This window comes from Corythoichthys intestinalis, chromosome 4 (genome assembly GCF_030265065.1).
Source record: "Corythoichthys intestinalis isolate RoL2023-P3 chromosome 4, ASM3026506v1, whole genome shotgun sequence".
Lineage (NCBI taxonomy): Eukaryota > Metazoa > Chordata > Actinopteri > Syngnathiformes > Syngnathidae > Corythoichthys > Corythoichthys intestinalis.
Window position 1 is genome coordinate 13188630 of NC_080398.1, and position 15155 is coordinate 13203784.

At 40.1% G+C, this 15155-nt stretch overlaps 1 protein-coding gene across 2 annotated transcripts in view; it reads left to right on the top strand.

Moving 5' to 3' along the window:
* kirrel3l (kirre like nephrin family adhesion molecule 3, like) overlaps positions 1-15155 on the top strand; it is a 58965-nt gene that overhangs the window by 41429 nt on the left and 2381 nt on the right. Inside the window, exons 4-12 of one of the 2 annotated variants that reach the window (XM_057834435.1) lie at positions 2571-2728; positions 3899-4049; positions 4139-4244; positions 4495-4643; positions 4753-4880; positions 9958-10084; positions 10188-10288; positions 10947-11145; positions 14914-15033. In XM_057834435.1, coding sequence (XP_057690418.1) covers positions 2571-2728; positions 3899-4049; positions 4139-4244; positions 4495-4643; positions 4753-4880; positions 9958-10084; positions 10188-10288; positions 10947-11145; positions 14914-15033 — 1239 coding nt within the window. The remainder of the gene's footprint in view (positions 1-2570; positions 2729-3898; positions 4050-4138; positions 4245-4494; positions 4644-4752; positions 4881-9957; positions 10085-10187; positions 10289-10946; positions 11146-14913; positions 15034-15155) is intronic. The other variant, XM_057834436.1, reaches the window with a different exon arrangement.

Sequence of the window (15155 nt, forward strand, 5' to 3'; positions counted from 1 at the left end):
CACCTACGGTTCTCCCTCGGCCGCCGAGAATGCGCTTTTTTCGGGCCGTTTGCCTTTGACTTTTAATATAGTGGGAAATGAGGAAAGACCACTGTTTACTGAGTCTAAAAATGATTATAGCGGAGAAGCCAAATCAGTTAAGACGCCACATAAAGACATTAGACCTCAATCTCATTGATAAGCCGCTTGATTGTTTTTCAGCGAAAATGTGCCGAATATTGCCAACTGTCACAATCGTCCCGCTTTGTCAGTAAACCAGTGAGCACTGTGGTGAATCAGCGAAAATAAAAACTTTCCTTCTGTCCAAAGACTCCCCCCCCCCCCTTCTATTCAGTTTTGTTTTTTTTCGGTCAAATTTTTTGGCATGTTGTCCTGAAGAGTAAATGTTTCTAATCAATTTGAATTTGTTATTATTTACTGATTTTATTAAATTTTATTTTTCAGTATCAAATGGTCAAAAATGTACCTTGAGTGTATTTTTACAGTTTGGATGTGACTTTTTTTTTTTTTTTTTTTTTTTTAACTTCAGGCAAATTGATGCGCGTTAAGTCTTTTCTGTTACAAGCAACACAATGTTAAAAAAGTTATACTTCATTATAAGTTGATCTATGTTACTTTTTTTCTTTAATAGAAAAAAAAGGACACAATGTTAGGCTGAGGCGTACTTATAATAGTAATATAGACGAATGATACTATTTACAGTGGCGGCGGGGGGGGGGGGGCGCGAAACATTTACGTCTTCCTTGGGGGGGCGTAACAGAAAATAATTGAGAAGCACTGCTTTAAACAAACAAATAAATGAATACATACAGTGGGGAGAACAAGTATTTGATACACTGCCGATTTTGCTAGTTTTCTCACTTACAAAGCATGTAGAGGTCTGTAATTTGTATCATAATTTCTCTTCAACTGTGAGGGACGGAATCTAATACAAAAAAACAGAAAATCACGTTGTATGATTTTTAAATAATACATTTGCATTTAATTGCATGAAATAAGTATTTGATACATCACAAAAATCGAACTTAATATTTGGTACAGAAACCTTTGTTTGCTATTACAGATACCAAACGTTTCCTGTAGTCCTTGACAAGGTTTGCACACACTGCAGCAGGGATTTTGACCCACTCCTCCATGCAGATCTTCTCCAGAGCCTTCAGGTTTCGGGGCTGCTGCCGGGCAACACAGACTTTCAGCTCCCTCCATAGATTTTCTATCGGGTTCAGATCTGGTGACTGGCTAGGCCACTCCAGGACCTTAAGATGCTTCTTACGGAGCCACTCTTTAGTTGCCTTGGCTGTGTGCTTTGGGTCGTTGTCATGCTGGAAGACCCAGCCACGACCCATCTTCAGGGCTCTCACTGAAGGAAGGAGGTTGTCAGCCAAGATCTGGCGATACATAGCCCCATCCATCCTCCCCTCAATACGGTGCAGTCGTCCTGTCCCCTTGGCAGAGAAGCAGCCCCAAAAAATGATGTTTCTTCCTCCATGTTTCACGTTTGGGATGGTGTTCTTGGGGTTGTACTCATCCTTCTTTTTCCTCCAAACACGACGAGCCGAGTTTAGACCAAAAAGTTCAATTTTGGTCTCATCCGACCACATGACCTTCTCTCATTGCTCTTCTGGATCATCCAGATGGTCAGTGGCAAACTTCAAACGTGTCTGGACATGCACTGGCTTCAGCAGCGGGACCTTGCGTGCGCTGTAGGATTTTAATCCATGACGGCGTAATGTCTTTCCGATGGTTTTCTTCGAGACTGGTTCGAACTATCTTCAGGTCATTGACCAGGTCCTGCCGTGTAGTTCTGGGCTGATCCCTCACCCTCCTCATGATCAGTGATGCCCCACGAGGTGAGATCTTGCATGGAGCCCCAGAACGAGGCAGATTGACCGTCAACTTGAACTTCTTCCATTTTCTAATAATCGCTCCAACAGTTGTTACCTTCTCACCAAACTGCTTGCCCATTCTCCTGTAGCCCATCCCAGCCTTGTGCAGGTCTATTATTTTATCCCTGATGTCCTTACACAGCTCTTTGGTCTTGGCCATTGTGGAGAGGTTGGAGTTTGTTTTTTTGAGCATGTGAACAGGTGTCTTTTATACAGGCAACAAGTTCAAACAGGTGCAGTTACTTCCGGTAATGAGTGGAGAACAGGAGGGGTTCTTAAAAAAGAACTAAGAGCCGAAATATTTACTAGTTGGTAATGTATCAAATACTTATTTCATGAAGTTAAATACAAATTTATTATTTAAAAATGATACAATGTGATTTTCGGGATTTTTGTATTAGATTCCGTCCCTCACAGTTGAAGAGAACTTATGATAGAAATTACAGACCTCTACATGGCTTGCAAGTGGGAAAACCAGCAAAATCGGCAGTGTATCAAATACTTGTTCTCCCCACTGTAAGTACACTTCAAAGTGACCCTAAACTTTGGAACAGTAGTGTATATTTTACACCTCCAATAGGGTCATGCAACATATTGCATACACCTAGTGGATGTCTTTGTGGCTTTTTTGCAAGCTTGGAGCTGCATTATATTCATACTGAGCGATTTGTCATTGCTTTACAGTACCTCCATCAGACCCCTTGGTGGAGGGAGGCCCCGTTGTGCGTCTTAAAGCCCGCACACCGCACAACCTCACCTGCAGATCGTACGGAGCCAAGCCTGCTGCAGAGATCACCTGGTACAGAGACGGAGAAGTCATGGAGACAGCCATTTACTCTAAGGTGCAGTGCACGCAAGTGGCAAGATCTCACCGTCATTTAATTTGTAGCACTCACTCGTGACATTATAATAACAGAATCAGGACCCAAAATTATTCAAATACATTTTCCCTCTTTCATCTTCTTAATAGTTTTCAATCACCACCCCATTTTCATAAGGTTTGTTCACCCTCTCTCTGCAGTCCCCCTCCCGTTTTCTCTCACAGCTCCCCACTCTGCCCACTCCCCCATATACTCCCACTAACCCCCTTACTCCCCCTCCCTTCCGTTAATGCAGTGACACTACAGCATAACTGGAGCATGCCAAAGCTCAGACAGGCATGAGGGTTTCATACAGTAGTTTCTGCTGAGAGCGAGTCACCAACACAACAATGCAGAAACACAATGGGGGTGCGGCGGAGCGTGAGTCAGCCAAGGCTGGGAAAGTGTCACATTTTTCATGCTCTCTGACCACGCTAAACGACGCTAAACACCACATTTAAGGAGGCGAGCGCTTGCAGTCAGACGGGGGGAGAGGGAGGACGCATGAGAAAAACACAAAGCAAAATATCCACCCTTAAGATAGGGAAGGGGTCTGGTCTGATTTGATCATGTGAAAAACAAAAAAGTGGCCTGATTTGAAGATGGGGGCGAAAAAAAAAAGTGTTTCATGCTGAGGAAGGGATAGAGTCGCTCCATTGATTTTGGTGTCCAGAGAAAAAATGCCTAGCCTGCCTTTTCTTTTTTCTCCAGAAGATCTGACACTTCTGCTTCAATGTCAACCACCAAAAAAAAAAAAAAAAAAAAAACCAGACTCAATGGCACATCGGCCATTACATTATTCCCCCCACTGTGTGTGAGGGTTTGCATATGAAAGAGCGAGCATGCAGTGCGCATTACCCTCAGAATCTACACCTCGCCTCACTTAGGCGTATTGATTTCTGTGAGCAGTAAATAGATTTAAAAGACGATGACAAACAAGGCGCTGACGGCAAACGCTCTCAGAAATGTGGAAACAGCAAAAAATCCCCATGCTCCATCGTAAAATATACTAATATATTTCATCACTATTGCCAAAGAATTTTAAATTAAAATAGCGTTACTGGCGTATGTATAAAACTAAAATAAGATGACATATAGATGCCTTACTTTTGGCTTCTAGCTGAATCTAACAGCTACAGTGTATTGTCACAGACACTGATGGAAGATGGGAAGAGGGAGGCAGCTGTCAGTATGCTTCCAATCATCCCAGAGGATAGTGACTCGGGCCGCACCTACACCTGCAGGGTTCTCAACCCAGCTGCCCCCGCTGGAAGACAGACATCTGTCACTATCAATGTCCAGCGTAAGTTACAAACATTGCACTCATCTACATTGTCATCCTAAGACTAGACGTTTTCACGTCAATATTGTGCTTTGAATATTTTCTTGCAGACCCTCCGTCTGTGGTTTTGTCAGTCCAACCTCAGACAGTGACCGAAGGCGCCAAGGTTCTCTTTATATGCACTGCCTCAGCCAGTCCAGAAATCATTGGCTACAGGTACAGGCTTTTTTTTTTTTATCATTTGGTGAGAATGTGGTAAAACAATGCTGAAAAGTACATCAATCTGAGAACGGGAAGAAAGTGCAAATGCTTGAATAATTTGCTTGAATAAGCCACTTGATTGGCAGCATTTGATTATGATTGGCACATACTATAAATGAGCTAATAGCCACTTTGATATGCATGGCTAAGTACCTTCCCAGAACTAATAATCTGACTGCATAATGTGATTATTCATCCTTCCCAGGTGGTCTAAAGGAGGTGTCCCCATCTCTGAGGCAAATGGTGACAGCTTGGAGGTGACTGTGGACTATTCCTACTTCACGGATCCGGTCTCCTGTGAGGTGTCCAATTCTGTGGGCAGCACCAATGTTAGCACTCTGGTTGATGTTCAGTGTAAGTTGAACTGAAGGACTGTAAACAAAGCTGTTAGACTGTAGCCCTGAGGTGTACCGCACATTGTAAGCGATAAACATATTGATTCTTACCGTCTGTTTCTCTACAGTTGGCCCCAGATTGCTGTCGGGGCCAAAACCCATGACAGTCGATATCGGGATGGATGCTGCATTCACTTGCACATGGACTGGAAACCCTCCTCTGACGCTGGCTTGGACCAAACAAGGCTCTAGCGAGGTAAGGCCGTACACAACCATCTTGGAAATTCTACACTTCACGAGTGATCACCATCCCCTCAGAGTGAAACATTCGCACATGGCCTTCAGGCATGACTCCCCCATACTTTTCTCTCTACACATTTTTCAAAAAGCAGCTCTCACCATGCTCCCTGAGGGATAACGCCTCTGGCAGAGAACTGTCTGTCCACTGACAGATATACACAGCGTTGGTGCGTTCAGACTGGCTGTCATCGCACTAACTCAATCAGTCCGAGAAGCAGTCAGTCAACCACTACCGTTAAAACATCCGCAGCTTATCAGGCATCAGGCAGCTCCAGCTGCATTTAAATAACACTTTCCTGAAAGAACACTACTATCGCAGTAAAAAGACTTTCACAGCAACACATCAGCATGGTCCCAAGGGAGCGTCTTTCCTTGCTACAGATACTTCTTCTGTAGGCTAGTAGGTGAAAACACCCCGAGAAACTTTTTTTTTTTTTTTTTTAGATACCATGAGCCATGCCATCTGAGAGCAAACACTTTCGGCCCCTCTAAGGGAGAACGAAGACATTTTTCTAATCCACCCACCAAAACACCCTCATAGCCAAGAGTAATAGATTAATTGAGTTAGTTCGCAAGTGTGTTGAAAAAGAAAAGTGGAGAGTGCAAGACGGGGTTGTGTGGAAATGGGAGGGAGGCCTGAGTGGAGATAAATGGATTAAGCACAGCTTGATAGAATGACAGGATCAATGAGCTAAGGAGTGAGTTTGTGAAGCCGCTTCAGAAACCCACACTTTTGCACGGTTTGTGTCCCAACCGTTTAATGACAACAATTTCGCCAAGCAATGGTGTTAATCAAGACAGTATTTGACTGTCAAGTGAGATAAAATACAACAACATTTCACCAGAGTCAATAGTACCTACAGCTTCTGGGCACTCATAAGAAATGTTGCAAAGCCCATCAAGTACAGTCTAGACCACAAGGATATGAAACACTTATCTGATTGGTATTTAACCACCTTCCAGTTAAGTAAATGGTGTGCTAACACCAAAGGGAAAAAAGTTAACCAGACAGGTGACTGTTGAGCAAGGGTGTTAAACTTGTGGGCCAGGGGTCAAATGTGGCCTGCAAGACAGCATTTCCAGCTCCCTCCTTGACATCCAAGTTTAGTGTTAGTGTAGCCCCCAAGTCATTACCCTGGACTTTTTAAAAAAAATATTTTAATTTAAAATGATTTAACCACTTGGAGTACAAACTAACATAGCTCAGGCTCTTGAAAATTGTCAGGTGTGTCAAAAAATTAGTCAAAGTGAAATAGCTACCGGCAGTTGATTGGAATATAATTCCATAATGAGCACCCGACGTCAATTGGTATTACTGCATATGTAAAGAGAAAGTTGCATTGCTTAAGAATTAACATCATAACTCAAACTTTTAAAATTGCAGAGAGATTAAAGAATGGAGCAGGTCATCAAACCTCTTCATGTTCTGAATAATTGTTCTCGTTCTGAACTGTTATTCATAAAGATTGAGAAGAACATATGACTAGTTTGGATTTTTGGGGGGAGTACTGGAAACCCTCCCATAGACGAATTCCAGCTATTCCCGAATAAGTCGAGTTTGAAACACCTGCCGTAGATCATTGTGTATTACCATAATGAACCATAGTATGATTAAAAAGGTAAACATTCTCAATCAATTAATAGGCTAACATGATTCTTGGGCCATCCATAGAATTCACTATCAGTTGACTAGACGGCTCCTAAAGACATTGCACGACGGCTTCCCCTAAGGGGCCGGGCCAGGCAGAGCGTCATTGCAGCTTTCACTGCGATAAACTCAAACACCCGCTGCGTTCTAACGCCGGATTTAGGTGGAAAGGGGAACAGGACGTAGACTTGTAGTGCATACAAACAGGCAGGATTAAGGAAGAGTTATTTGGTCGAAGATTCAAGGTAATTATTACATAAAATAGCACCATGCATGCACTTTGAAACGTTGTGAAAACAATTAAATGAATGGAAAAAAATAGCATAACTTTAGCTTGAAATATTTATGTAAAATGAATGATAACCACCCGGGTTTTTGCTTTAACCAAGAATCCAGACTGTTTTACATTCATATCTGTAGAAATTCCAGGATTTACGCATATATTTACAAGAGTTTTCAACATGATTTTTGGGGGGTTTTGTGATGGCCGCCATGTTAGATTTTGTATCCATGCACAATAGTCTAACTTTAAATTGAAATAATCAGGTATTATTCAACCAACTACTGTATTTTTCGGACTACAAGTCGCACCTGAGCATAAGTCGCACCAGCCATAAAATGCCCAACGAAGAGAAAAAAAAACATGTATAAGTCGTACCGGAGTATAAGTCGTATTTTGGGGGGAAATTTATTTAATAAAATCCAACACATAGAACAGATATGCCATCTTGAAAGGCAATTTAATATAAAAATACATTAGAGAACAACATGCTGAATAAGTTTACAGTGTACAGTGCATGAACAACGAAATGCGAATATACTGTCCTCACCAGGACGCTATGGCTCGGTCCTGGCTATACAGCGAGCTAAACTCCCCAATGACGATGCTGGATGTCCGTATAATTTGCTGAATCAATTTCGTCCTCGATACCAAACAGGTTCGCATCAAAGTAAATAAATTATAATTAGAAGCTATTACAGCAATGACACAAACGGTTAGCATGCATTCGCTAGCATTAGCACATCGTTTAAACAACCACACAACTGGCACTAAGTGTCCGATCGCGGGTGGAAGATGCACACCAACAACAGAAAAGACGTCGCAACGCAACGTCTCTCGCCCAGAGACGTTGCGTAGCAGTCCGTCTTCCTCTGACGTGTGAGCGCTCTTCTTCGCGTAAAAAAGTGCGAGTGCGCCACGTGGGCGTGAAAGCGCCACATACTAAAATTATGCATTTCAATATAAAAAAAAGTCAATTATATACAGTACCGTAATTTTCTGACTATAAGCCGATACTTTTTTCCTTTATTTTGATACCTGTGGCTTATAGTCAAGTGCGGCTTATTTGTTGATTTATTTAGGTTAATATGTAACACTTTATTTGACAGTGGTGTCATAAGACTGTCATAAGATCGTTATAATTGTGTCATGTCACTATCATGGACATTAATAAATGCTTGTGACAGATGTCATTTAGTATCATCTGGCAAATTATGTCACTAACTCCATTTAAGTCCAGCTTGGATCTTTGACATCCATTCAAAAGTGAAATAATTGGCCGGTTAACACTAAATGACATCTGTTATAAGCATTCATTAATGCTTTGAACAGTGCCATGTCAAAATTATGATTGTCTAATGACAGTCTTATGTCACCACTGTCAAATAAAGTGTTACCAAATACCATAACTAGCAATTAATGAAAAAAACTGGAACAGTAGCTAAAGAAATGTTTAGCACAGAATATGATTTTTTACTTTTTTTTTACTGATAAAGAGGATTTTTTTTTACTGTTTTTTTTTTTTTTTTTTTTGATTATTTACATCCGTAGCACTGCAGTGTATGCTAGGAGGCATGTTGGACAACAACAGTGTTGACAGTAGGTGGCAGCAGAGGTTGCCTGTCTCCCCCAAGGCAGCAGTGATGGCCAAATAAAGTTTCTTGAAGCATCGAAGCTTTGCAGCCAATTGGTTCAAAGTTTCAAGGTGGTTAATTTTGTCTTATGACAGTCGTATGATGCCGCTGTCAAATAAAGTGTTACCGGTTCATATCTTTTGGTGTAAATATCCCACAATACAGTGAAAACTGCTGCGGCTTATAGTCCGGTGCGGCCTATCTATGAACAAATTCTGTTTTCGTGCCAAATTTGGTGGGCGGCAGCTTATAAGTCAGGTGCGTCTTATAGTGCGAAAATTAGGAGTAATTGAACACACATTGCCAAAGGCAGAATGCGAACGTGGCAATAGGTACTAAGAGCTTTTCAGATAACTATAGCATAAAAAACATGCTAACAAGTTTACCAAACCATCAGTGACACTCCAAAACACTAAAATAACATGTAAAATGATATCTTAATGTGGTAATAATTTCACACTTAAGTCGCTCCTGAGTATAAGTCGCACCCCCAGCCAAACTATGAAAAAAAACTGCGACTTATTGTCCGAAAAATACGGTACCCATTTTTTGGCAAGAAAATAGTAATTTAGACATTTCTGCGCCCATACAAGAAAAATTCAGCTTTTGCGCGTTTTATTTTATGTAACACATCAATCTAAAAATGAGGAGGGCCAGATAGCCGGCAAGATGTGCTGAGACGATAGCGACATCAGAATTCAACCTAAATAAGTTGTGATTGTATGTAGAACGATGCTAAATTTGCTTCTGTTGAGTAAAATTAAGATGATTCTGCATGCCATACTCAAGTATTACGTTTCTGGTGTGAAATTTGAGTGATTTATTGGCTGTTGAAAATTTAAGTCAAAAGTGTACTAAATAAAAAAATTGAAGTCGCTATTTCAGGCAAAAACTTATGATATAAATATTGCTATTGATTCTGTAAATATTGGTGGTTATCTCTGCATTTGGTGATTTTTGTGCATCTAGTGTAAAATCTGAGAATTTTATAGCCATTTTAAGCTGTTATACTTATATAAAAAATAACTAATTGGGATTTTATAAGGGAATAACTTAATTTTTTGATGCTGCTACTCCTGGAGACTCATATATGCCTTAGGGAGGTGCCTGTTTTGGTTTTAGGTCGCAAGCGGCTTTGGTTTTGAAAATATTTGAATTTTAAGTTTTTGAAAATAGCCCCCCTACGGAGAGGCCCCACGCCCTGTTTTCCGTCAACTGATAGTGAAGTCTATGAGTCATCCTTTAGCTTACGCTTTAGCTTACTTTAAGATAGACTGTCAAGGGAAAAATGTTCTCTCCCATTTACGGATATCTTGCTTGATAGTGATGTAAAAGAGGAAAAATGTCGACTTTCTCATCGTCAAACTTATGACCCAAAGCAACATCTGCACTTCTTGATAGAAATAAGGCTGTAATCAAGCTTTTGAATGCAGAATCTTTCGTTTCATTGGTCTATGTTATTTCTCAACAGGTTCTGAGTAACAGCAACACCTTACAGCTCAAGTCTGTTACCCAGACAGAGGCTGGGACTTACACCTGCAAGGCCATTGTTCCCCGTATAGGAGTTGCAGAAAGAGATGCCACTCTGACTGTAAATGGTGCGCATACTTCCTCGTTGCATTTCTTTGGTAATTGAATGTTTGGCGTGTCAGAATGTTTTCTCATTTCTTTGCTTGCTCTTGCCTTTTTTCTTCACACTAGGCCCTCCTATCATCACAGTGGAGGCCACGCAGCATGCAGTGAAGCACTCCAAGGGCAAGCTTGAATGCAAAGTGGGAAGCAGCCCGCCACCTTATAAGATTGTAAGTGAACCTCTTATTATTGCTCTTTGTCATACACCCATGTTTGTTCTTCAACACCCCTCGGCCACACCCACAGGTGAGCTATTACTTGGTAGAGCGCTATCCCTGACCTCACCTTCACACCTTTGCACCGGGATATTTCCAGCCCACTAATAAAGACATAGATATATATTCAGCAGTGTAATTGCACTGGCATTAAATGAAGCGACTGGAGTCGGGGGAGCTGTGGGAGACGGACTTCCTACGGGTTTCAGCAAAACTGCATTCAATTAGCAGCCCAAGAGACATCACTCAGCTGACCTTGTTGAACCACTGAATGTATGCTGGGCTGAGAGAGGATAATTAGGGTGTGAGAGGCGAGGACAGAGAAAGACAGGTGCTTGGCTTGCCCTGTGCTACAGACAGCAAAGAGGAGACCCACTTCACAGTGTGGATACCTCATCCTCCTCAGGCCTCACCTGCAGGGCATATGTGGGAGGGTGTTTAAACATAAGCTCTGGAGCTGGGTCAGCCTCATAATGCTTTTGAGGTCAGTAGAAAGAAAGTAGTAGAGAGGGTGATGGTAGTAACAGAATGACTTGATCGTTAGAGTGTATATTAGTTGTAGAGAAAAATAACTCACCCGCAAACTTAAGTACAATCCTGCTTCTTCCCACAGGTATGGTCCTTTGGTGACATCAGTCTCTCTTCGGGTTCCTCTGGTCGCTATTCTGTGCAGACCGTAACCAGCGACCAAGGAGTTGTGTCCTCTCTGGTGCTCTCTGAGACTCTGGCACCTGATTTTGAGCTGCGCTACAACTGTACTGCTTGGAACAATTTTGGTACTGGCACCGCCTTGGTCACCCTTAAGGAACAAGGTAAAGGCACAGCAAGAATGGCTATACAATTGGTCGTATCGATGAATAGGTGGGAAGAACAATTGTTAGTGTTTTGGGGATTTTCATTAACAAAGAATTGCCCAATCCTGAGCACCAATGACATACACACAGGTCAGAAGTTTCTCTCTGCCAAAATGCATGTGACAAGACATTAGCTTACACGAAGTTTTAAAAGCTACCTGTGTAACCTCACCCAGGAAGAAACAACACTGAAAGCCCCAATAATGTGTTTTTTGACCCCAATGCACCAAAGTAAAGAACTACCATAAAATTTGGATTATACGCAACACCCACCAAAAACCATAGGCGGAGTTTAACTTTTGGGGCAGCGGGGGCACAAAATGTTGATGACCCCGAAACGCAGCGTCAGCAATTAAATTCATTTACAAGAATATTTATAATAATAACATGACAATGAGCATTTTTTTCCCCACCATTCTTGAGGGGAATTCTAAATCAGGGTGCTTAGGCAATACTTTTCGCCAAGATCGTCAACCATTGAAAATGGTACACCTGCCGATGTCGTACCAATGTAGTTACCCCAGTCAAAAATTGTATCCCCTGGGCGGAGCCATATGGAGAGTGATTGAATAATAAAGACACAAATCTAAAAAAAGTTGCTTCAATCAAAAAAAGTCGCTTCAATCAAAAAAAAAATGTTTGAATTAGGGCTGTCAAACGATTAAAATTTTTAATCGAGTTAATTACAGCTTAAAAATTAATTAATCGTAATTAATCGTAATTAATCGCAATTCAAACCATCTATAAAATATGCCATATTTTTCTGTAAATTATATATACTGGACTGTCTCAGAAAATTAGAATACACAATATTCTAATTTTTTGAGACAGTCCTGTGTATATATACAGGACTGTCTCAGGAAATTAGAATACACAATATTCTAATTTCCTGAGACAGTCCAGTATATTGTGTAAAATAAATTGTTGGAATGGAAAGATAAGACACAAGATGGATATATATACATTCAACATACGGTACATAAGGACTGTAGTGGGCATTTCACTCTACTGTCATTTAAATCTGTCTATGCTGTCCTCACTCCGAAGCGTCTACTTTTTCCAAAGCTAGACAGCTGGTTAACGACGCCTTAATAATTACACTTCTTCCTTTTTCATCTGATTTATTATTAAAATGGCCTCAAACCATTGTCCTCTTTAGACAGTCGTAAAACTACAAAAAAAAAGTACACAAGCATTGCATTAGCAACAACGTTAGCTTAGCACGCGATACAGGTTCACTAAATATAAACAAAAAGCGTCTCATACAAAAAATATAACATTTCGCTTACTAACATAATATGTACATTCTTTACAACAACCATACTTACGGACAAATCTTGTCCAAGGATCATATAAGCACAACATTATCAGCCCAAGACGTCGTGCAGCCATAATGAACTGGCAAGAAAACAATAAACCATGTCGCAAAGCGACCACAAGAGTTCGCTGCTGGACAGCACAAAAAGCCTTGCTGTAAAACTTAGCAAAAGGCAGAATACTTTCTGAGCGGGACATGTGCGTTAATTGCGTCAAATATTTTAACGTGATTAATTAAAAAAATAAATTACCGCGCGTTAACGCGATAATTTTGACAGCCCTAGTTTGAATGCAAAAATGAATATCAAACTCAAAAAAAAGCATGTGAAAGATATTTTTTATTTTTTTTATTTTTTATTTTTTATTTTTTTTGATTGAAGCAACTTTTTTGATTAAAGTAATGTTGATTTGTGTTTGGGCCACATTTTGGCTAGGACGTTTTTGTCTTTGTTATTCAATCAAAAAATAAGTTGCTTCAAAAAATATATATTTTCAAAAGAAAATCAATTCAATCAAAAAAAGAAACATTTCAATCATAGAAAACGTTTTTGAATGCAAAAAAATATTTGAGATTGAAAAATTTGCATTTCAACACTTAATTTTTCATTGATTGAAGCAGTCCTTTTTGTGTTTGGGGCATATTATGGGTAGGACATTTGGGTCTAAAAAATTCAATCCCAAACAAGGTTGCTTCAATCAAAAAAAATATTTTCAATCAAAGAAAAAAATCATTTGAAAAATCAAATTGCCCTCCCCTAATTATTATTTTTTTGTTGTTGTTGAAAATTATATGCAAAGCAAATGACCGTCTAAGGTGCTAGTCACATGATCCGTTCGAAAAATAATTTTGACCCATTATAAAAAATTTTTTTTGTTCATTTCATTCATTTGTGTTGTAGTTGTATTGCTTTACAACTTTTATATATATAGGAAAGTCAATTTCATGCAATGACACTTTTTGGCCACCAGAAGGGGCCTGGCCTCCCCTTAAAATCCGCTTATGCCAAAAACTGTACAGTAAAAGCTACTTTGGAATATAAGATGCAGGTCTCCACATTGTATTATTGGATATTTACACCAAAAGGCATGCAGCACATCCACCTGTAAAAATTCATAAATTAGCCGCACAGTACTATAAGATGTACAATTCAAAGTGGGGGGACAAACTAGCAGTTTATAGATTGCAAACTACACTAGTTATTAATTACCGTAATAATATTTATGATACAGTAAAATATTTTCCAACACATTAGTATGTGCACAGAGTTTGATGTTTTGCATTTCTCTGGCACTGAATTGTGTGCAATCTGCATGTTTGCCTTGCTCTTATGTGGGTTTTCTGTAGCAATCTTGATTTCCAGTCTACATTCCAAAAATGTTTCTTAGGTTAATTGTAGCAGTGAGTCTGTACGTTGTATCAATGCATCCCAGTCTTGCTGGATTTTTTGATTTATCATCACTGGTCATGCAGCAAAATGATAAATCATGTTTTCCACAAAAATTTTACAAATAGCTTAGTATTCGTACGTTGTATCAATGCATCCCAGTCTTGCTGGATCTTTTGATTTATCCTGACTGGTCACACAGCAAAATGATAAATCATGTGTTCCACAAAATTTAGCAAATTTTACTCAGAATCACTTACAGCATGTAGTTTAATTCTGATAGCTAACTAACCAGGTAAATCAAATATAAAAATCTCCCACTGAAGGCCTTTGTAGACAATATAGTAATGAAACGCTCAGTCTTTCGCAAAGGAGGCCAGATTAGGTAAAAGCAGAGCTCATGCTTCTCCTTATCTTAATTATACTCTCCTAATCGATATGATTTAATCAGCAGATGGTTAGCTTTAATGAATATGTTTGCCCTATAACATAGATATTGATCAGGGACAAAAGTCAATGAGATGGAGTCATGCGTTTTAGGTTGAACTGATATTCTCTATCACTGTCTCAGACGCTAGCCTGGCATCTCTGGCTGCATTCCACTGAAGTGATCTTAAAATTACATGGGGATGCAAGTAGCCAGTGGAATACTTTGTTGAAGTAGACACCAAAAAATAAGGTCCACTCCAGTAATTTACATCCCTGTGGAAGAATGACGTCTGCAGAGGAATCGGTATCTCCTGGACTCTCTAATTAGATTGCTGTCTATTGCTTCATTGCATCTCAAGCCTTGTTACTTTTACTTCAGAGAGATTAGAGACAATGGCCACAGTGTGTGTTGCCAGCATACTTGCACAAGCCTACATCGGTGGTTAACAGTGATTGCAGCCTATAGGCACTGGATTAGATAGATGGATGTTGTTCTAGGAAACAAATGTTTTGGACACTTTTGGTACATTCCACTAGTGTGATCCTTCTTGTCTTATAAAATCATCTAACCCCACACTCTTTGTTCTCGTTACAGAGGCCCCACCTATGTTGTTAATTGTTGGTGGATCAGTAGGCGGAGGCATTGTACTGCTCATTTGCGTCATCACACTCGTCTCTATCTGCTGTAGGCACACAGGCAAAGGTGAGCTCAACGGTCAGTATGGACAGACGGGTTACTAGCCAATTTTTTTTTCCTAAATCAAATAATTTGCAATATTACAGCACAGCATTTATTCTTCATGTCATGATAAATGCAAATGTCTTCATTCTTTATTT